This window comes from Cervus elaphus, chromosome 18 (assembly GCF_910594005.1).
Source record: "Cervus elaphus chromosome 18, mCerEla1.1, whole genome shotgun sequence".
NCBI classification, from domain to species: Eukaryota; Metazoa; Chordata; class Mammalia; order Artiodactyla; family Cervidae; genus Cervus; species Cervus elaphus.
The window spans coordinates 51,363,704-51,387,811 of NC_057832.1; the positions used below are offsets into that span (position 1 = coordinate 51,363,704).

The following is a 24,108-nucleotide window of genomic DNA, read 5'->3' on the forward strand; positions in this document are numbered from 1 at the left end:
AGATGAATGGATAAGGAAGCTGTGGTACATATACACCATGGAATTTTACTCAGCCGTTAAAAAGAATTCATTTGAATCAGTCCTAATGAGATGGATGAAACTGGAGCCCATTATACAGAGTGAAGTAAGCCAGAAAGATAAAGAACATTACAGCATACTAACACATATATATGGAATTTAGAAAGATGGTAACGATAACCCTATATGCAAAACGGAAAAAGAGACACAGAAATACAGAACAGACTTTTGAACTTTGTGGGAGAAGGTGAGGGTGGGATGTTTCAAAAGAACAGCATGTATACTATCTATGGTGAAACAGATCACCAGCCCAGGTGGGATGCATGAGACAAGTGCTCGGGCCTGGTGCACTGGGAAGACCCAGAGGAATCGGGTGGAGAGGGAGGTGGGAGGGGGGATCGGGATGAGGAATACGTGTAAATCTATGGCTGATTCATATCAATGTATGACAAAACCCACTGAAATGTTGTGAAGTAATTAGCCTCCAACTAATTAAAAAAAAAAAAAAGAAAGAAATACTTTCAAACCACTATGAAAGAAAAACATGCATGGGGTTATTTGCCTCTTTCTCCTTAGAATTTAAATAGTCTAAGGTTTATAAGATTTGACACATAGGAGATCTGTGTTAGGGCACATTTGGATGCATTTAATTTTAAGCTAAACTTCATGAGAGGGGAAGAATGTTAGCAAGAATGGCTACACATATGCCTTGGTAAAATCTGTTCTTTCCCATCCCTAATTACTAAAAGTTTATTACTGAGATATATCCACACAATGGAATATTATTTAGTGCTGAAAATAAATGAACTATAAAACTATTAAAAGACATCAAACAAACTTAAGTGTGTTTTACTAAATGAAAGAAGCCAATCTGAAACAACTCTATACACTATATGAGTGAGTGAGTGAAGTCGTTCAGTCGTGTCCGACTCTTTGCGACCCCATGGACTATAGCCTACCAGGCTCCTCTGTCCATGGGATTTTCCAGGCAAGAGTACTGGAGTGGGTTGCCATTACCTTCTCCAGAGGATCTTCCCGACCGAGGGATCAAATCTGGGTCTCCCGCATTGTAGGCAGATGCTTTACCGTCTGAGCCACCAGGGAAGTCCTATACACTATATAACATTCTGGAAAAGGTTAAACTATGGAGACAGTGAAAACATCAGTGGTTTCCAAGAGGGGTGAGAGGGATGAAAGCAGGGCACAGAGGGTTTTTAGAGCAGTCAAACCACCCTGTATATTTCAGTGGTGGCTATGTGTCATTATACATTTGTTCAGACCCATAAAATATACATGGAAAAGGCAATGGCAACCCACTCCAGTACTCTTGCCTGGAAAATCCCATGGACCGAGAAGCCTGGTAGGCTGCAGTCCCTGGGGTCACTAGGAGTCGGACACGACTGAGCGACTTCACTTTCACTTTTCACTTTCATTCATTGGAGAAGGAAATGGCAACCCACTCCAATGTTCTTGCCTGGAGAATCCCGGGGACAGGGGAGCCTGGTGGGCTGCGGTCTATGGGGTTGCACAGAGTCGGACACTGCTGACCTGACTTAGCAGCAGCAGCATAAAATATATACCACCAGGAGTGAACCCTGTTGTAAACTATGGACTTTGAGTGATAGTGATGTCATTGTAGTTTCGTCAGCTGTAAAATGTACCATGCTGTGGAGGAGTAGCAATGGGGGAGAAAATGCATTTGTGTGGTCAGAGAGTATGTTGGAAATTTCTGTTCCTTTCTCTTAATTTTGCTGTGAACTTAAAATTTCTATTTTTTAAAAGTCCATTCTGATCTTAATGGGTTATTTCTCAGTTACTTATATAATATTCAACATATCTGATTTTTTAAAATATCAAGCCAGAAGAAAGACATATTATCTAAAATATAATGAAGTTAAATTCTACTCTCCTTATTAAGCAGGGAAACAATTGTAATGTAGCATGAAACAATAATTTATAGTCCCAGACAAGATAAATATCGGTTCAGTGAATTGTGAGATAAACTTGCCTATATACTGTTTAATGAATTTAATTGTGTCCTCTCCCTCCAACATTTGTATGTTTAAGTCCAGCCCACCAAAATCTCAGAAAATGAACTTATTTCCTATTTGGAAATAAGATGAGGCTATCTTAACTAAGTAGTAGTAGTAATTAGTTCTACTAATAAAATGGAAGATCAGTAGAATGGGCCCCTGACTGAGGATGACAAGTGTCCTTCAAAAAGGGAAATTAGACAAGTATCCAGGGAGCATACCATATGAAGATTGGAGTTATGTTGCTATAAACCAGGAGATAATCAGAAGCCAGCAGAGAGGCCTGGAACAGATCCTCCTGTAGCACCTTCAGAGGGAGCATAACCTGCTGGTGAACACTTGTTCTAGGGTTTCTGTGAAAATAAATTTGTATTAAGTCATACAGTTTTGTTCTATTTTGTTATCACAGGACTAGCACACTAATACAGACAATTTGAACCACAGTCTCCTTAACTGCCCACTGCTTAGCCCAATTCTTAGCAGTTAGCAAGGTCTCAACAAATGCTTAATTAATGAATTAATGCAATTTACCTGGTACATAAGGTAGGAAATATGATGTCAGTTTCTGTCTTTGCTGACTGTTACGTAACGGAGATTCTCAGAGAGCTGCCGTAGGTACTCTTGTTTCCGTGTGTCCGGTCACCTCCCTAGAATATTGTGTGCAGCTCTTTTGTGCCATTGAGTATCCCCCACTAAATCACTGTGGTAGGACTCTGTTGAGTATCCCTCACTAAGTCACTGTGATAGTACCTATGTCATTACCCATTGTGAGGAAACACGTCCTTTCCACCCCTTATGTTGTCTTGCATATCAAAGAGGGTACTTAATTTGTACTCTATCAGTTCCTTGACTTATTCTGCCCAAAAGAGGTAGAGTGACTTCTCTGAGTGGTACATCTTTGAAGGATAATTCTGGGCCTGCTTTGCTCAATTCCTCTTTTTTTTTTTTTTTTTTTAAATCCCTCTGAATATTCTGCATGGCTCTTCCAGAAACAGGTTCTATGTCTGTGTGGGAAACCTGCCCCAGTTCAGTACTGTCTGTGGGCATGCTGGCTTGAGTCTACATTTCACCAGAAGCCCTGACTGGCACCATAAACTGCATCCCTAGATTAGCCTTTAAGAGCAGTCAATGTGGGAAATGTTGTGATTCTACATTTGCTTTACTCATTTTTTTCTCTTATTTTGTTCAGATAAAGAAAGCAAGTGCTGCTTATTACTTCCCTCTCAAACCAATTCTTAATAACCTGATTAAAATAGGTTTTTTCTCTCCCCCATTAAACTCTTGTTAAGTATCTTGCACACTATAGATATTAAATTCATGTTTCCTAATGTAGCAATCGATTGGTTAGATAAGAATAAAGGAATGAATGAATGAATGAGTTAAACTGGGAGAACTTGGCTCAGTGATCTCTGGGACATTAATAAATATAATTACTGACATCTCCATTTTTCAGAGTGAAAAGGGGGACCTCCTGGGAACTGAAGACTTTCTGGGATTAAGTGCAGCTGTGACCTGAACAAGTATCAGTGCTTTACTGTGTGTGTGTGAGTTACTCAGTTGGGTGTGACTCTTTGCAACCCCACAAACTGTAGTCCTCCAGGCTTCTCTGTCCATGGAATTCTCCAGGCAAGAATACTGGAGTGGATTGCCATTCCCTTCTCCAGAGGATCTTCCCAACCCAGGGATCGAACGCAGGTCCCCTGCATTGCAGGCAGATTCTTTACCAGCTGAGCCACAAGGGAGGCCCACATCTAGCCATGTGCTGTGGTCTTTTAAATTTGATGGATTCCCTAAGAACTCTCTGACTTGACGTCTCCAATGTGAGTCTGACATGAACCTCTATCTCTTGTGCCTAAAATTATACCCACTGGTTTCCCCCTCCTGACAGAGTCCTGCTGCTCCTCTCGTAGCGCTTAGCCCAGTGAACTGCTTTCCCCCTTTGGGGTTACCATGACTTCTTATTTGCCCTTATCTGTCCATTTGTTTAGTCATATCAAATCTGCATTCTAATTTTATTTTTCAGTTCATAGAAGAGCCATGCCATTGACACCATCATCTCTTGTCTCAATCACAAAAAAATAACTCCCCACTGGTCTGTGAATATCTACTGTTAATACTGTCAAACCCCAGAATAGCTAGAAGGGTCTTTATGGAGAATGAAAATCTACTTGTGTCATCCCCTTGATTAAGACACATCAGTACCTTCTCATTACTCTCCGGGTACAGTTCCAAATTCTGAGCATGCTTCCTAAGGCTTAATCCATTCCTTGCTTGTCTGTTTCTTTCTCCTTTTCCTTCCTCTGAAAGAAGTCTCTTGACTCCATTTTCTAGCCTCAGATTTGTTAGCACACTGGAAAAGGGGCTTTCCTTGATTCTTTATGTAAAGTTAAGTAAATGCATATACATGAGATCTCATCTTTCCCTTTGGTAACATTCATCACACTTAAAATTGATTAAAGACTACACATCTTGACATATTTCAAGTTCTGTGAGAGCAGGGATCATGCCTTTCTTGTTTGCTTTTCTGTCCTTGGTGCCTGACACTAACTGAGTGTTTAATAAGTAAAGTGAACATTGAATAAATGAATATGTTCAGATCATGACCTTGCATCTTCACTTTTCAAATGCATCATGACATTTGGAAATAACTGAGAACAGTATGCTTCTTATATTGATAATTACATGTTGTAATAAGGTATAACGAAGAACCTAAAGAGGAGAGTCCCTTCTCTTACTGTTTCTTTCCTGAACAGTTTACAAAGGTCAAGTCTGTATGGAGAATCAGGTGGAAGGAAATCATCACTAAGGAATATATTATTTTCATATATATTTCATAAATATATTATTTTCATAAAATCTTCTTTTACAAGGAAACAAAAACTTGTAAAATGTTCTTATCTTCCTAATTCCTAAAGATACTTCATATTGCTCTCTGAGATTGACACACACAGGGAAAAAATTGATCCACGCTGTTGATTAAGATGATAAGTACATTCTACTTTAGTTTACTCATCTTATTTGCCTTTATTAATTTTAAAGTTATAAAAATAGTAGCTAACTAATACAGAGGTATGTAAAAAAAAACTCCCCCTTCCATCCAATTTTACTGTTTAGGTTTACTCAAAGTTGACAATCTATTGTACATCTTTCCATCTTGTTTTTATAGTCTTATGATTACAAACAAATTATACATGTATCTAACTTGGTGTTTGCTTACTTTAAAAAACAGAATTAATAGTGCACATGCATTATTCTTCAACTTAGATTATTCTTTAAACAATAATGATTGGCATCTTTTCCAGGTTGTAGGTCTTTACACTACGTAGTTTTCCGTGGTAATGATAACCACAATTTATTTAATGATTTTCTCATTGATAGGCATCCAAATCATTTCCAGGTCTTTGCTACCACAGACAAATTTACTGGTAGAGTAAGCATTATTATTTAAGTATCTTTATATACTACCACCTTTATTTCTAGAGGATGTTTCTCAAACTGGGGTTACTGAGGCAGACCATATATGTATCTGTATATTTTTTAAATGTTAATAGTTATAAATTAGGTTCCCAAACAGTTGTGGAATTTCCTGTTTCCAAGAGGGCTGTCTTATCGCCACATTGACATTGTTATGTCAGTAGTGTCTCCTTCCAGTTTCTGGGTTAAGCCATCCCCACTACACCTGCTGCTGTGAAGAAGTCATATCATCCTCACTGCAGGTGGACTGGTTCTCTATTCTCAGCCACTTTCCAAGTCTCCACCAGAGCATACTTGGACTTCTGTGTGATGCCCACGTCAAAGGGAAGTCTTCGGAGTAGTACTTGCCAAATGTCTTCATCCACTTATTTCTGACACCCTGATAGAAATTTGGAGCCACTCTGCAGGAAACATTCCTCCCAAATTTCCAAACTAAAGTATTCCACAGACCACCTCTGCTTTTGGCTCCCTTGATCTTTTCTGTGGTTTCCCTCTTTGTACACTACCACACCCCAGTCTGAAACCTAAATATAGTGGTGCTGAATCCCTGAATGAACCAAGGAATATCTGAAATCTAAACATTTCCCCTTTGGACTTCTCTTCCAACTGCCTTCTTACCTTGCAGGAAATTCCTCTGAACTTGAGCTTTCCAAAGGTAAGATTTAAAACACATGTTAGTAATGAATTTTCAATATAATATTTTCTTCTTTTTTAAGAATCTGTCTTTAACAAATACTATAAGTTTCCTGAAATATGATCATCCTTCTTTTAATTTAACTATATTATGCAGGGTTTATTTTTTCTAAATTAAAAAAAAAAATCTTCTCTTTATCTCTCCCTACTTGGAGATATATACTCTGATTTAATCATCATGATATAGTTTTTCAGATGCTGTCTTCTGGTAGCATCTGAGAAATACTTGGGTCGGATACATGGGTGATATGTATTCAGAACTTCTGCATGTTTAAGAGTGACTTTCTTTTGTATAGATGAATAATATTTTGGTAAAGTTCTTGGGCTGCTATACTTTTCTTTTCCTCAAGTTACTACAGATGTTATCTTACTATCTTTGAGCTTTGATTATTACAAGTGAAAGGTCTAATGATCTTCTATTCCTCTTTTTTGGGGTAAGTTTCTTCAGTATGGAAGCTGGTAAAGTTGCTTTTTAACACTGGAGTTTGGAAAGCTCACCTAGATGTGTTTAGGTGAAATGTATGCTTCATTAATTTGGCCTCAGATTTAGTGATCCATTTTAATTGGCAGACTCCTATGTCTCTTCATCTTAGACAAATTTTAGTCTATTTTTACTGAATTGTTATTTCTTCTCCATGTGTTCCTATTCCTCATTCTGGATCTCATATTGTTTGCAAGTTGATATCCTTGGGTCTCAACATCTGATATCCTTTGGATCCTCCAAGCATTTTATCATTTCTCTTAAAGTGTACATTTCTTTCAGTTTTTGCTCTGTTGGATTAGTTTTCTATAGCAGCCATAACAAGTTACCACACATCTAGTGGTTTAAGACTGAAGCCAAAAGGAGAAGGGAGCCGCAGAGGATAAGATGGTTAGATAGCATCACTGACTCAATGGACATGATTTTGAGCAAATTCTGGGAGATGGTGGAGGACAGGGAGGACAGTCCATGGGGTTGCAAAGAATTAACATGACTTAGTGACTGAACAACAAGAGTGGCCTAAAGCAGTGCATATTTTTCATCATACTGCTCTTAGGTTAGAAGTCTGATATAGGTCTCACTGGGCTAAATCAAGATTTCTAAAAGACTGTGTTATTTTCTAGAGACTCTAGAAGAGAATCCATGATTTTGCTTGCCAGCTGCTAAAGGCCACCCACACTTCTTAGCTAGTGTCGGAGCCCCTTCTGTCTTCAAAATCAGCAACAATGCATTTCTTTGGCCAATGCTTCTCTTCAGTAGTCATATCTCCCTCTTATAGTCCTCTTCTGCCCTCTTCTTGTACTTGTAAAGACCCTTGTCATTTCAGCAAGTCCACCTGAATAACTGAAGGTGATCTCCCAGTCTCAAGGCCCTTAATTTAATTGATCCTGCAAATCTTCTTTTGCCACATAAGGTAACAATCACATGTTCCAGGGCATAGGGCACAGACATCCTTAGGGATTCATTGCTCTGTCTACCACACCTATATAATGATATGGTCCTCCAATTTAGTCATCAGGTTTAATGAGTTGAAGAATAGACTAGAATGATGAGTGAAAGAGGAACTCAGATAGGCCTACTGATAATTTTCAGAGGTGGTTACAATTATGCTTTTACTGTTAACTTTCAGAGAGCTTATTCCCTGGTGAGCATAGTCCATACTCACTCAAAAGTTACAGTGGCTGGAGTGACTAACCATGTACCCTTGTTCTCTTGTAGAATCCAGTGAACCTGAAGATAAGAGTGCAGGTGCCTCAGGGGAGACACCCTCCCAGCCTTATCCTGCACCAGGGTATAGTCAGCCCGAGGAGCTGAAGGAGCAGATGGATGATGCGAAACCAACTAAACCTGAGGAGAATGAGGAATCGGACCCATTGCCTGATAACTGGGAAATGGCTTATACAGAGAAGGGTGAAGTCTACTTCATTGAGTGAGTCTCACACATTTCTCTGAACATTTTCACAAAGATCATAGCAGTATATAAATGATGTAACAGATGGAGAGGTGGGTCAGAGTAATTTGAATTTTATTGATTGTGATATTACCTTTGTGAGAGAATAATGGGATGGCACCTTGATCCAGCTAGAGATTCTAGATTACAGCTATAAATCAAATAATGAATTAAACAATGCCACTGTAAAATTTGTTGCAATCATGACTGAGGAGGCAAATATCCATGTGATGTTACTTTTGAATTGGAAATAGGGAGGGAATGCTTACTCTACCCTTCTAAGACATCTGTGTAGCTCAAATGAGATAATCCCCATCTTTTAAATGAAATTGCTGGAAACCTCCACCATCATATCCAGTGGTTTGATTGAATGCCAACTATTGAGAGCCAAATACTTGCTAATCACAAATGAGAATATTTTAAGCATTTGACCCTAAGGTCAGCTGTCAATAAAATCATGTGTTTGGTATAGTTTGGTATACCAAAATCATGTTTTGGTATAGTTTTGGTATACTATATATAGTATATACCAAACACATGATTTTATTGACAGCTGACCTTAGGGTCAAACGCTTAAAATATTCTCATATTTATTTTTATTATATCCCATTCTATTCATTGCTTACCTTTTTATGATTTACCAAGGAAAATGAAGGGCTAATTCTGAACTAACTAGTGATGCATACTCAGTTTAATCTTTCCTTTCACTGGGGATGTTTTTTCCCCAAACTCAGTTTTTATATATTTTGTTAACAGCATTGTCTAACTTTCCTTTTCTTTATCTTTTTGGAGTAGAACAACTTTTCTAACCCCCTGAGTTGAAGATCATGGCTAAATATTAAATTGTTGATGTGCATGAGACAATCAAAATGTCCATTAGAAAGGTAAAAAACTAAAAATATGGTAAATGAACAACAACCCTTATTCCTTCAAAGCTGTAGAAGACTCAGAAGGAAACATTAACAGAATCTGAAGTTTTCAGTTCAGATAGTAGATAAAAATATGTAAACTCAAAAAAAAAAAAAAAGTAAACTCTTGATTACTCAGAAAAAATATTAAAACTAGATTTTCTTTCCAAACCTGGAGTGATTTGTGACTTAGATCTCCATAGGCAGAACTCAATTGTGAAATTGAAATGTTACCACATGCCAATATTTAATTTTCACATGAAAACTTTATAACATGTGGCCAAGGGAATACATAATCAGGTAATTACTTGGTGCTCTGCTTGACTCCAACATGGATGAGAAATGCATAAAATACATTGCTACCATTCACCTTTTGACAAATCTTATGAGTTACAGAAAAAGAATAAAACTCTCTTGCATATTTCTTATGGCTACAATCAATGACCCATAAGCATCCTTTTATCAATTAATTGGGAAAGAGAAAGTCATACAGAATTTTTTAGATGTTTGAATGTATTTATATCAAAAACATAATTTTGTTATCATTAAGCTTAGCATAGCACCATTGCAGACCAGAAATCAAAGTATAAACCTACATGTGAGGTCTCACATTGGTGTTCAGAACAGTTGTTTAGAACAGGGAGACTGACTACCCACACATTTGTATTGTATAATATAGGCGGAGTAAGACTATGTGGAAATAATAAAAGAAAAACAGCATGGCAAGTTGATGAAGACTATTTCCTTACAGTGCTTTCAATAATGCAGTTGTAAAAACCTCCTTTTTTGTGATTATAAAATAAACTTTCCCCTTTTAACTGTGTCAGATTTGGGGATTGTGGAGAAAAGAGATTTCATAAGACAGAAGCTGCATTTGTTGTTTATAGTAAATGATGAGGCTCTGTCAAGACTTGGGAGAATGGACCAAAGTGATTCTGTTACAATGCTAGTCAGTCATCCAGTATCAGAATCAAAAGACTCATTAGAGTTTGTCCCTGGTCTTAAATTTATTGTCACACTGGGGAAGAAAGAATAAGAGGGATAGTTAAAATAATTAGTCAACCACTCATTTCTGAATTTTGTGATACAATTTCAGTGAAGATACACTTAGCATAGACTTAAGTAATAAAAGGAAGCATTATAGGAAAGGTAAAATAATGTAGACTTGAAAAGATGGTACTAGGCAAATAGTACATTCCAGGTAAAAGAACTGTCATTACAAAAACCAGATACTTTATGTGTTAGGAGTAGGGAGATGATGCCCAGACCTACTGTAGAGATGTTAGTTGGTGAAAACCGTGTGAAATGATGGCCCCATTCTCATTTTGCTTGATCATTAGTACTTTTGAAAGACAAGCAGAGGTTTTTGTTTGTTTATCTTCTTCCTATTACTGTAGGGAAAGATGAGGGAAAGTATTAGGAGCAGAGATGTGTTGAGCTGAAAAATTAAAACAAAAAAGAGGAGATGATTTCATTTGCAACATGAATGTTAATGCTAAGGGAGATTCATCCAGAGGTCAAGGAGGGGGAAGAAGCCTGGAGTAAAGGCTGAAGTGAGAGTGTGATGGGAAAGTGATTAAAATCGGAGGCAGGGGCAGATGCCTGCTTAAATACGTCATTCACAGAATGGAGGTATCCCCTGGCCCACCCTTCATCCTGGACCAGCTTGAAATCTGTCTTTTCTGCCGTCAAACACCTTACTTTGACTCGTAAGACTCAGTGATACAAGCTCAGGTATCACGGAGCAGGGAGGCGTCAGGCGGTGTCTTTTTCACCTGGTACCTCGTTTTCGCACTGTTGTAGCCTGTGCTGCCTACTCCTTTCTCTGTGGGCCTGCGGTTAGCTCTGCTGTACCTTCTTCTCAGTAACTTCCTCCAGATCACTTTCACTCTTTGCTCTGGAGTGCTTCTTCCTAACTACATTTGACAAAATCAACACTTCAACCCACAGGTTATCTTCGCTGATGATACCGCAGTGAATCCTTACCTGGATAGGGTCCGTGCTGAAAAAGCCCTGTGGAAACAATCTGGTAGGGCAGGAGAAGCAAAGGAGAGGGACCATGATGGGGCGTTAGGATTTGCTAGGGACTAAGCCTTGATGTGTCCCAGAGTTTCTGGCCAAGAAACTTATAAAATAAATACTATCTGTAATGTAAAAGTTTGCAGTTCTGAAGCAAAGTCAGAATAAAAAAAGAAAAAGAAAAGTAGAGTAATTTAAGAGAAAGGCAAAACCAAAGGAAGTGTAGAAGAGGTGGAAAATTAGACATTACAGCTCTCTCTGAAGAGAGCTGACACCAGTGGAAACACTTCTGGTAAAAATATTGTGAGAGCTGCTTAGAGTAATGGGAGTCCCTGGTAGATTAACATATACTCATTGTTTTTGTTACTCAGTCACTAAGTTGTGTCCAACCCTTTGTGACAACATGGACTGCAGCACACCAGTCTTCCTTGTCCTTCACTACAACTCATAACTCATGTCCATTGAGTTGGTGATGCCATTACACATCACTGAATTTTGTCTCCAATGAAACAAATATTATAATAAAACATAAATAAGTCAAACAGAGGAAAAGGACCCTATATATTCATTTCTGAGTTGTTTGGTCCCTGCAGATCCCATGGACTGCAGCATGATAAGCTTCCCAGTCTTTCGTTATCTACTAGTTTGGTTCAGTTCAATCACTCAGTTGTGTCTGACTGTTTGCAACCCCATGGACAGCATCAAGCCAGGCTTCCCTGTCTATCACCAACTCCCAGAGCATACTCAAACTCAAGTCCATCCAGTCGGTGATACCATCCAACCATCTCATCCTCTGTCATCCACTCCGTCACCTGTCTTCAGTCTTTCCCAGCATCAGGGTCTTTTCCAATGAGTCAGTTCTTCACATCAGGTGGCCAAAGTATTGGAGTTTCAGCTCCAGCATCAGTCCTTCCAATGAATATTCAAGACTCATTTCCTTTAAGATGGACTGGTCGGATCTCCTTGCAGTCTAAGGGACTCTCAAGAGTCTTCTCCAACACCACAGTTCAAAAGCATCAAAGCTTCGGTACTCAGCTTTCTTTATAGTCCAACTCTCACATCCATACATGACTGCTGGAAAAAACCATAACCTTGACTAGACATACCTTTGTTGACAAAGTAACATCTCTGCTTTTTAATATGTTGTCTAGGTTGGTCATAACTTTCCTTCCAAGGACTAAGTGTCTTTTAATTTCATGGCTGCAATAACCATCTGCAGTGATTTTGGAGCCCAGAAAAATAAAGTCAGCCACTGTTTCCCCATCCATTTGCCATGAAGTGATGGGACCGGATGCCATGATCTTAGTTTTCTGAATGTTGAGCTTTAAGCCAACTTTTTGACTTCCTCTTTCACTTTCATCAAGAGGCTCTTTAGTTCTTCTTCACTTTCTGCCATAAGGATGGTGTCATCTGCATATTTGAGGTTATTGATAATTCTCCTGGCAATCTTGATTCCAGCTTGTGCTTCATCCAGCCCAGCATTTCGCATGATGTACTCTGCTGCTGCTGCTAAGTTGTTTCAGTCATGTCCAACTCTGTGAGACCCCATAGACAGCAGCCCACCAGGCTCCCCTGTCCCTGGGATTCTCCAGGCAAAAACAGTGGAGTGGGTTGCCATTTCCTTCTCCAATGCATGAAGTGAAAAGTGAAAGTGAGGTCGCCTAGTCATATCTGACTCTTAGCGACCCCATGGACTGCAGCCTACCAGGCTCCTCTGTCCATGGGATTTTCCAGGCAAGAGTACTGGAGTGGGGTGCCATTGCCTTCTCCGGATGTACTCTGCATATAAGTTAAATAAGCAGAGTGACAGTATACATCTTTGACGTATTCCTTTCCTGATTTGGAACCAGTTCATTGTTTCATGTCCAGTTCTAACTGTTGCTTCCTGACCTGCTTACAGACTTCTCAAGAGGCAGGTCAGGTGGTCTGGTATACCCATCTCTTTAAGAATTTTCCACAGTTTGTTGTGATCCACACAGTCAAAGGCTTTGGCATAGTCAATAAAGCAGAAGTAGATGCTTTTCTGGAACTCTCTTGCTTTTTCGATGATCCAACAGATGTTGTCAATTTGATCTGTGATTCCTCTGCCTTTTCTAAATCTAGCTTGAACATCTGGAAGTTCACGGTTCACATACTGTTGAAATTTGGCTTGTAGAATTTTGAGCTTTATTTTGCTAGCATGTAAGTTTGCTCAAATTCATGTCCATTGAATTGGTGATGCCATCCAACAATCTCATCCTCTGTCATCCCCTCCTCCTTCCTTCAGTCTTTCCCAGCATCAACGTATTTTCCAATGAATTGGTTCTTTGCATCAGGTGGCCAAAGTATTGGGACTTCAATTTCAGCATTGGTCCTTCCAATGAATATTCAAGGCTGATTTCCTTTAGGATTGACTGGTTGGACCTCCTTGCTGTCCAAAGGACTCTCAAGAATCTTCTCTAACACCACAGTTCAAAAGCCTTAATTCTTTGGCCCTCAGCCTTCTTTATGGTCCTAAAGCTATTTAATGCTATTTATGGTCCTGAAGATAGTGGAGGTGATGGGATTCCAGCGGAGCTGTTAAAATCCTTAAAATGATGCTACTAAAGTGCTGCACTTAATATGTCAGCAGATTTGGAAAACTTAGCAGTGGCCACAAGACTGGAAAAGGTCAGTTTTTATTTCTGAGTAGAAGGGAATTCTACCTATGCTTAAATGTTCATTTAAATATGTATTAAAATATTGTTGTTGTTCTGTCACCCAGTCATTTCCGACTCCTTGCAACCCCTTGTACTGTAGTACACCAGGCCTCTCTGTCCCTCACCATCTCCTGAAGTATGCCCAAGTTCATGTCCATTGCATCATTGATGCCATCCAGCCATCTCATCCTCTGATGCCCTCTTCTCCTTCTGCCCTCAATCTTTCCCAGCATCAGGGACTTTTCCAATGAGTCTGCTGTTCTCATCAGATGACCGGAATACTGGAGTTTGAGCTTCAGCATCAGTCCTTCCAATGCATATTCAGGGTTGATTTCCCTTAAGATTGACTGGTTTGAATCCTTGACTCCAAGGGACTCTCCGGAGTCTTCTCCAGTACCACAGTTCAAACCCATCAATTCTTTGGCAGTCTGCATTCTTTATGGTCCAGCTCTCACTGTCAGTTGATAAAGAATCTGCCTACAATGCAGAAGACCCTGGTTTGATTCCTGGGTCAGAAAGATCCACTGGAGAAGGGATAGGCTACCCATACCAGTATTCTTGGCCTTCCCTTGTGGTTCAGTTGGTAAAGAATCCGCCTGCAATGCAGGAGACCTGGGTTTGATCCCTAGGTTGGGAAGAGCCCCTGAAGAAGGGAATGGCTACCCACTCCTCTATTCTGGCTAGAGAATTCCATGGACTGGGTAGTCCATGGGGTCTCAAAGAGTCATACACGATTGAGTGACTTTCACTTTCTTATAACTGTATGTGACCACTGGGAAGACCATAGCCTTTATTATACGGGCCTTCATCAACAAAGTAATGTCTCTGCTTTTCAACACACTGTCTACGGGTATCATAGCTTTCCTGCCAAGAAGCAAACATTTTCTGATTTCATGGCTATAGTCACCATCCACAGTGGTTTTAGAGCCCAAGAAGAAGAAATCTGTCACTACTTCTACTTTTCCCACCTCTATTTGTCATGAAGTAATGGGGCAGGATGCCATGATCTTAGTTTTTTCAGTATTTAGTTTTAAGCCGGCTATTTCACTCTCCTTCACCCTCATCAAGATGTTCTTTAGCCCCCTTCTTGTTCTTTGGTTCCCCTTTAGTTCCTTATTATATATGTATTTATGTGTGTGTGTGTGTGTGTGTGTGTGTGTGTATAAAACCTTTGAGTTAAGGTAATGAATAATTTAATTTTTGTCATCTATGCAATGTTTTAAAATAATTATTGATTTATTGAGTATTGCCAAGTAGTTTATATGTCTCAGTCTTTACAAGTGCTACAATTAAAAGATGAGGGAAATTTTTATCATTGTTCTCAATATTGAACAAATGGGCCAGTTATTTCCCACAGTCTTCAAGACTCCTTCTTTTGTTGAATTATAAAGCAGATTCCTTTTATCACTTACAGTGATATTTAATGGGAAAAGGTGAGTATCTGAACAAGTATTTTTAAACAACAGAATTTTAAATTGCAGAGAATGTACTCTTCCAAGCATGGCTTTAAAGCATTTATAATGTCTTGTGGTCAGTCACTCAGTCGTGTCTGACACTGTAGCCCCGTGGACTATAGCCCACCAAGCTCCTCTGACCATGGAATTTTCCAGGCAAGAATACTCAAGTGGGTTGCCATTTCCTCCTCCAGGGGATCTTCCTGACCCAGGGATGGAACCCACATCTCCTGCATTGACAGGCGGATTGTTTACCACTGAGCCACAAAATCCCTATAATGTCTTATGTTTAGCAATTTTTAAAAGACTTTCAAGTGTATACTATTGGTTAAAACCATAGTCTCCTTAACTCATAATATCTTCTTCATTAATATTATCTTTTTAAATAGTGTATTAATTGTACATTCAAATTAATAATAATAGTTACTACATATTTAGTGCCTACATTTTGCAGTCTGTGTTCAGCTTACTTAACAGTAAAGCTAATATGTTAAGCATTTACACTGTGCTCATTTATTTCTTATTTTGGGAACCTAAAGTTTATAGATGTAAGCACCTTGCCTTTGGTCGTATAACCAGGAAATGACAAAGCCAGGATGCTTTGATTTCATTTATTCAACACATATTTATTGGGTACACCCTCTGTTCTAGGAACTATTTTATTAAACCCTGGGGTTACTGTGGTCAATAAAACTGCCAACATTCATATTTCCATATTTTCATGGGCGTGATGTGGCTCCAGGGTCCTTGCTGTTAACTAATTTGCCACGGTGCCTTCTTTACATATATTGTATGATAGTGTTAGTCGCTCAGTAGTGTTCAACTCTTGACGACCCTTTGAAGCATTTGAGGTACTCCCATTTTATACATGAGATTCTGAGGAACCCTTGGACAAATTAACATTCCCAAGGTCTTACAGCTTTGTGACCCTGCAAAGCCACTGACATTATCCCATGCTACTTCCAATATGTAAACATGCACCGGCGAAAAAAAAAGGAAAAAACAGACTTTTATATTACAAATAGTATTTGTTTTATAAGTTTCTCAGCTAGAATTTACTATTCCAGAGGCTAAACATTCCATAAAGAATTGCTGCCACAGGGTTAATCTGGATTGACATGCTTTGGGAATCCCATTAAATTAGTTCTTTGTTTGGGAGTCAGTTTAGTTAGTGACATAAAAGAGACTGCTATTGCTTTGGCAAAAAACAAAACAGCAACAAGAACCTATTTGTTTACTAACATCTTCCTGAATGGCCGTGAACACTATGTCATCTTAAATAATAGATTTTTAAAAGTGAGCTTTTGAAACTGAAAATCATACCTATGGAAAATGTCTTGGATATACATGCTTTCCCAAATCTTTGTCAAGGTTGAATTTTCTTTTAGATTCTAAGTAAGACACACAATCTATTTCATCCATTGTTGCTATTTCTATATGTCCTTAAGTTTTAAGTAAATCACCAATTCTCATTTTCAACAAATTTAGTACTTTCATTTATTGAAAGAAAACAAAATATTTTAGAAATTTACTGGAAAGTTGGTTTTTTGGTAAAGCCTAAATGTTTTCTCATTCTAGGCTTGGCGTGTACCAACATCTGGTCTTTGCTTACTCTCTGTTATTTGTATTACAATAGCAGTAGATATATTGAATATTTTTTTCTGTACAAGGTTCTAGTGCAGTCTCCAGACAGAAAATAAGTGTTCAGACAAAATAGTTTGCAACAAACACTCATAATATCCCAGATAAATTTATAATAAAACCTCTTTTAAAAAGGTATTCTAAATATATGAAAGGCAATATGATGACAAGTTCATAATTCATGTGCTTAACAAAATTTTAGGAATATTATTTAGGAAACAGATAACCAGTGTAAAGGTCATTGACAATTTTTATGTGGATTATCGATGTATAAATAGAAAAGATTAAGCAGTACAATGAAAGTCTTAAATAGAAAAGCTTCTACTGTTAGTTATCAATTAGATGTGTCCAGTCATTGTTCACCAGTTCTTCCTTCTGAAATAATGATCAAGAAGGAAGACAAAATCTTTCAGAAAGTAACATTATCAATCTGAGGACTTTATTGACTATTATATGAAATGTAAATACCTATATTCCTTTAAAACTTAATGTTAATTTTTAAAACTATATAAAATGCAGCCAGTAATCTCTGGGTTATTCCTGATTCTGAACATATGTGACTACTACTAGAATTTTAACACTCACATACATCTTAAATCGCTCAGAGGACTCTAAAATATTTATCTGGGCCTTGTTTACCTTGTTACTATGTTTCATGCTGTCAAATATTATTGAGTTCAATCTCTGTTTATTCTTCCAGGGTAGTATTTTCCAAGATGAAAATGCAGTTTATCTAATAAAAACTAACATTCAAAATTGGCTTTTCTGGAGAACTTTCAAAATTCAATGTGTTTATCATTGTTTTTAAGTCTGTTACTATTTTTTAAAGAAAACGGAGCAAAGGAAAGAAGTATATTCGATAATAAAAGTTTCTTATCCACTAATCAAATTTTAGTTGATGAAATGCCATCTAGTATTTGTGCAGTAGTGAAAATATTATTTTGATTTCAGTGTCAGTACAAAGGTAGGAAGAAAAGAGTAAAAGAAAACAGAATGAAGAGAAAAATGAAAAGAGGAGTTGTTTTAAAATTGGATTTGAATTGGGTAAACATTGAGCCTTTTTTATACCTAGGAAACCATTAACAGGTTTGAGCCCAACTGGAAAAACATAGAGTAAATGAAAAAAAAAAAAAAAAGAATAGAGGATAGAGTGGGCATGACCTGTGTGAAAATTTTACTCCTAATAAATACTCTGCTCATTTGAAAACATTTTTATTAACCTAATTCTTTATAACCTCTACAACTCAATATTCACATGTAGATTATATACATCACTATTGTAAGACTATTCTGGAAAAAATATTCAAATTTGATTTTAAATGATTTGAATAGAGAATTCAAGTTTATAAAGAGAAAATATTTTTAGTGATAATATAGCTATGCATGTACAATTTAATATAATACCAAGTATAAGGCACTCAACACAAAGGAATTTAATCAGTGATTACTATTCTCACAGAGGAGATAAAAGTCTCAGAGATAAAAGTCTCAGTTTGTAAACCATTGGCTGTGAAACTGGGAAAAAGATCTTTAACTATTATCCAAGAGAGTGAAATAAAGCATCTCTGTATAAAAAGCAAAGTTTTGGATTTATTATGTCTCTGGTTTCAGATCATTAAAAAAAAAAACTTGGCGTTGGGAATCAGATATATCTGTATAATGCCAGCTCTTTTACTTTCATGTACTAGGTGTGTATCCTTAGGCAAGTCACTTATCTTCTCTCAGCCTTCCTTTTTCTGTAAAATGGAGTTAAAAATACTAGCCACAAAGACTCATTAGCATTAAATGAAGTGATGCTATGGAAGTTCTAACAGAGCCTGACAAAATAGGCAATCAGGAAATGTTACAAGATAATAAGAATATCTTTGCAGTGGTATGGTATAATGTCAGCAGCTTTTCCTGTTAAAGGGAAGCATTTTCTGTATGAGAAGACTATTTCCTTGGCAGATAAGATGTTATTATTTATTGTGCTGCTTTTGTCAATTTGGAAAAGGTTAAACCTAAAAAATATCCAGAAATTTCAAATTCATCACAAGTCAGCCTATCACATGTCTTCAAGGCCATTCTGATGTGAATTTAAACTAGAATTGCAGAGCTGAATGAAAATTCACTTCTGGTTTACTCCAGTCCTCCTGATAGTTTAACATCAAAGACTTTTGGATATACCATTTTTTAAGGTTTTCATTAGGTTTTAAAATATGACAGTGACAGAACTTGAATAGCTACTGACTCCACTTGATCTCTTACTCTTCATAATCATTGCATTAACTTTAACCATATAAATACATAGAGTAGTATATTGCCATGATTCAAAGTTCCTGGAAAATATGTATTTCATTCCTCAACTAGAAAAAGTTTCTTTGCAAAGGCAGCCTATATATGTGTATGTGTCTATGTTGAAGAAACTAGTATTGAAATACAGGGTTATATAGCATTAGCATCTTACCTTCTTGTCATTCATGCTCCTCACAATTTGGGAGAAAGCAGAAAATTGGTGTCCTGCAGCTGCATCTTCTCTAGTAATGAAAGTGACAAGAAATCACTTTTTTTTTTTTTTTTTTTTTAAAGAAATCACATTCTTAACTCGAGGAAGGATGGTGTGCAGATTGTGAAAAATCCCTCAGTGGTCCCCTTTTACACGATCTCCTGCCCAATGTCAAATCTTATTTTCAAGTGGAATTGTTGAGGTTTAAAAATTATAAAAAAAAAAAATAAAAAAATAAAAATTATATAATTTAAGGAAGTGGAAAAGCCATCTAGTCTGTTGTCTCCCAAATGCACTAAAAATATCCCCTTTGTAAGGCATCTTAAAGAAGCATGCAAATTGCAAGGCTTGTGAGAGCCACTCATGGAAAATACCGTGCTGTATCTTCTTGAGATGTTTGTGACAATTACTGTAGGTAACTACAACCCACTTTCTTTCAGAATCAGTTCAGAGGATCAGCTAAGAATGCTGTTAACTATAAGAGACTCAATCTGTCAAAATGTATTAGAGTGACGCACTGTTAATGCTAGTTCAACCTGAAAAAAATCATCCTGTAATGAAATGCTTTATATAAACTCAGGAAAAATGGGAAATTCATGAGTCTCTACTAAATTGAACAGTATTAGAGACCCATGTTGGAGCTGTATAGAAATGGTAATTTGACTGCTTGCAGTGGCTTAGTAATGTCGCCTTCATACTTATCTGAAGATGTGTGTACTCTTGTGAATACATCTTAGAGACCTAGAAATGACTTTGCTCCAAAATAGGGGAAGAATTTGGAAGAAGCAGGTGTGGGTAAATAGAAGGGAAGTTTATTTTCCTTGCTCACCTCCCACGTTTTTTGCTAGCACATAAAAACATAGACATTAACACACACACATGCACACACATACACACACACACACATATATATACACACTTTGAACTGAGGCATATCTATAAAGAGCATCTTTACAGTGACTTTGTTTTTCAAACGGGACCAGTGAGCACTGAACCCGGTGCCACTATCCTCACATTAGGATAGTCATAACCCCCCTTCTGTCCATAGGCATCAAGTCTTTAACTGAGAGGAAAAGACTAGACGATATTGATATGACTACAAATCAGGACCAGAATGAGATACTACTTTACAGAAGTCACATGTGGGGAAAATAAAAGCTAGCATACCCTCCCAACAATTTATAATTTCACCAAATTCGTAGACTTTATCTCATCAGATCTATTAGAGTCCTGCTCAGAAAGATCAATTACTGAGGAGTTCCTAAGTATGAAGAAAATGATTGGAAAGTGTTTTCTCTCTATCCCACATGTAAGTCAGAAATAAAAGGGAATGTTTTTTAAGAGCAGAAACTTTATGACCCAAGGATATTAATGTCTAGGTTCTCAGACTGGAGATGGCTCTGCACTTGGGCAAACATATGATCGTCCAGAAAACACTCTTTAAAGAGTACTTTAACACTCTGGAATCATTTGCTCACTGCCCTCCTGAACCCCTTCTCTCCTCCTTCCTGCCTTGAAATTCCCTTCATTAAGTAGGCACTTAATTTCTAGATGTTTGCTATTAAATAATGCTACCTGGGAGACTTTTCTGAACTGTGCTTTAAGTGCAGATTGGTTCATCAGATTATTTAGCTAACACTGTAATATGATAAAATATATTTAAATCTCATTGAAGAAAGAGACAGCACATGTGAATTGACATCATAATTGTAATTTTGACGTCCTTACAACTGTGTTCAAAGATCTCTGTTATGTGGCTTTAATTTATATTTCTAACCTATTTTCCACTTTTCCCTTTCATATTACATTCTAACTCTTCTCTATATAAACCTCACTTTTCTACATCTGTGACTTTGATCATTCTTTTTAAGTCCTCACAAATGTCACGTCCTTGGTATTTTGTCCATTGACAGATGAGATAACGTGAGACAGCTATTCACAGCAAATAGTTTAGCTCCACTGTATGGTTATGAGCCATTCATAACCATAATGTAGTTCATTCATAATGTAACTCTCAAATACAGCATGTATAAGAATCACCTGGAATGCTAGCCAAAGATGGAGACTTTGCAGCCTCACCTCAAAGATTCTGATTTGGTAGTTCTATGAGGATCCAGAAGATACATTAAATCCACCAGATGATTCCAGTGCAGGTCATTCCAGAACCTCTTTTAAAGACACTGTTCTAAAAACATCTCTCCTTTGCTTTTTAAATTTTTGGCAAGACTTCCCAGAGATCGCTTTTTTAAAACAAAATTGTCATTAAAAATTATAATTCCCAGAAATTCCATTCAGAAATGCTAGAATACAAGCATTTTTACCCCCTAGCTGGATTGAAAGTATTTAGATGGAAGATAGCTAAATGTGGGTTAATGAAATTGCTATTAATCACTTTTTGAGAAAATGTAGGAATCCCAAGAACATGCTATAATTTGCATCACTTTTGTACTCTCTCTGCCAACTCTGTAGTTAAAAGAGTAACAAAACAACTGTTTATGAAAAGGACAGATTTAAGATGAAAATAATTCTTTTGCAAAACTCAGGAAATAGTATCAGAGCCTGCAGCCTGTGCTCTTCCAACTGGAGAATCCTGTATTTGTAATAAATTCCTTTTGCTCTGGATGAGTTCTGCATTTTCAATGAGGTTAACTTGGCAACATTCTAGTTGATTTTAATAAAAATAGCTGCTTTGAGGACAGGGAGCTGAGGTTGCCAAATTTACAGCTGCCTTGCACAATTACTCTTACACCTCCTTCAGGGCTACTTAGAACCAGTAAGCAAATTAAGTGTATCGATTGCAATTTTGTTGGTCTAACCCTGTTTTTTTTTTTTTTTTTCCTCTTAAGGAATAAACTTGATTCCTTTCAGTATGTGTCTGTTCAGAGTGATCTCTTTTCTTTTCAGCCATAACACAAAGACAACATCATGGCTGGATCCACGACTTGCGAAAAAGGCTAAACCCCCAGAAGAGTGCAAAGAAAATGGTAAGTTATCTAAGTTTGTATGGTGTTTTGGCGTTGCACTTCAAGAATGTGTCTATTTCTTAAAAGAGGGTCTTGTCTAAAGAAACTGTATTCTGATTGAGACAATTTTAAAGCTGTAATATTTAGTGCTCAGATAGGAGAGAGAATTAACTCGGTATTTCAGCAGTGCCATGTGGTTTTCCTTTTTCTCTTTAAGGTGACTGTGCTGGATATCACAGCTCTGTCATCTCTGTGGGTTCTGTTTGACTCCTGGCCTTACTTTCCACCACCTACTAGGGAGTTTTTGTTTGCAATATGTCTCTCTGAGTACTCTGATCTTTTCATTGGAATTGAATACGGTGTATAGAGAAAAGTACTGTGAAACTATAAGTGATATTTTATTTTTGTGTTGTGAGGCATAACATTCTAATAGTTACTAAGGAATGAATCCATGATTTAAAGATATATGTGAATAATCTTTCTTTCAACCAAGCATTTAAATACAATTAATTGCATGAATGTGCTGGGTTATCCTTAGTATTTTGCATTTTCCAATGTAATGGCATTAACTTGCTTGAAAATCAACTGTTTTCATCTACGTGAAGGGTTTTTAAAAATAATCTTGATGATTAGATGAATGGAAACCTTGTTCTTGTATAGTAAATTATATAGATGAAATCTGTTACTTTACTGACGATACTTATAAGTTTTGTACCGTTGGGTTTAATGTTGAAAGAGTACTTATAATTTGTCTAAAATGATAAATATCATATACTCCTGAAGATTCATTATTTGAACACATTCACAGCTTTTTATCTGATCAAATTATTAGAGCCTTGTTCAGAGACATCTCATCATTGAAGAGCTCTTAAAAGTGAGGAAAGTGATGAGGAATATTTACACTTTTTAAAAAGCTTTTAGAAAGTCAACTTTTTACGAAGTCTGTAATTCTAAAAGTCCTTTAATTTTGACATAATTCTGTCTCAGATAATATCAACATGCTATTGTTCATTCTTAGGTTATATGGTAACTATTCACAAGTTGGTTATACAACTGAGTTAAATTTGAAAATCAGTATACAATTTACATGTATATATTTGAATGCATTAGTCTCTTAATTTTTATCACTTTAATTTTATATTCATAGCTGTATCTGTGTGCCTTCTGTATACAAGTATAGCTATATGTATGTGAATTTTTTACAATTATTTTGTGACGTGAGATTTTGAGCACAATTAGGTTACATTTCATTGATACCCATAAGACATGTGTTACAAATTATGATTGGTTATAAATTAAAATTACCTGATCTATCATATTTAGGAGTTACATATAGAAAGCCTTAATATATAATAATTAAAATGAATTCAGTGATTTTGCAGTTCTTTAACATGTTGAACTTCTCAACTCTCTTGTTATTCTTTGAGTTGTTCTTTTCACTATAAAAGGCGATTAAAGTCAAATCTTGAAATCCCGGGAGAGATGTGAGTTTAACATTTTGAATAACTGTAACATTTCAATGTTATTAGTTTCTCCTATATCCATACTCGTCTGTCTTCTCAGGATGGTAGATGCCTAAAATATACCAGTATCTCTGAATCCATTTGCCATTAAGAAATGAGTCCTAGAATAGAGTCTTATAGCTCATAATGATGTTATAAGTAGTTAATTACTGTTTTTCATTTTATTCAAAATAAGTAATCCACAGACTTTATTTCGTATATTATTGGAGTATTTTACAATGGAAACTAATATCTAGGTAAAATAGTACTGTTCCAGACACATATCTTAAGTTTTCTTACCAAGAAAAG

General features: G+C 36.9%; 1 protein-coding gene across 6 annotated transcripts in view; it reads left to right on the forward strand.

Moving 5' to 3' along the window:
• MAGI2 (membrane associated guanylate kinase, WW and PDZ domain containing 2) overlaps positions 1-24,108 on the forward strand; it is a 1,438,402-nt gene that overhangs the window by 942,974 nt on the left and 471,320 nt on the right. For all 6 annotated transcript variants that reach the window (XM_043871630.1, XM_043871631.1, XM_043871626.1 and 3 more), the window contains exons 5-6: positions 7,918-8,128; positions 22,239-22,318. In XM_043871630.1, the coding sequence (XP_043727565.1) occupies positions 7,918-8,128; positions 22,239-22,318 (291 nt within the window). The remainder of the gene's footprint in view (positions 1-7,917; positions 8,129-22,238; positions 22,319-24,108) is intronic.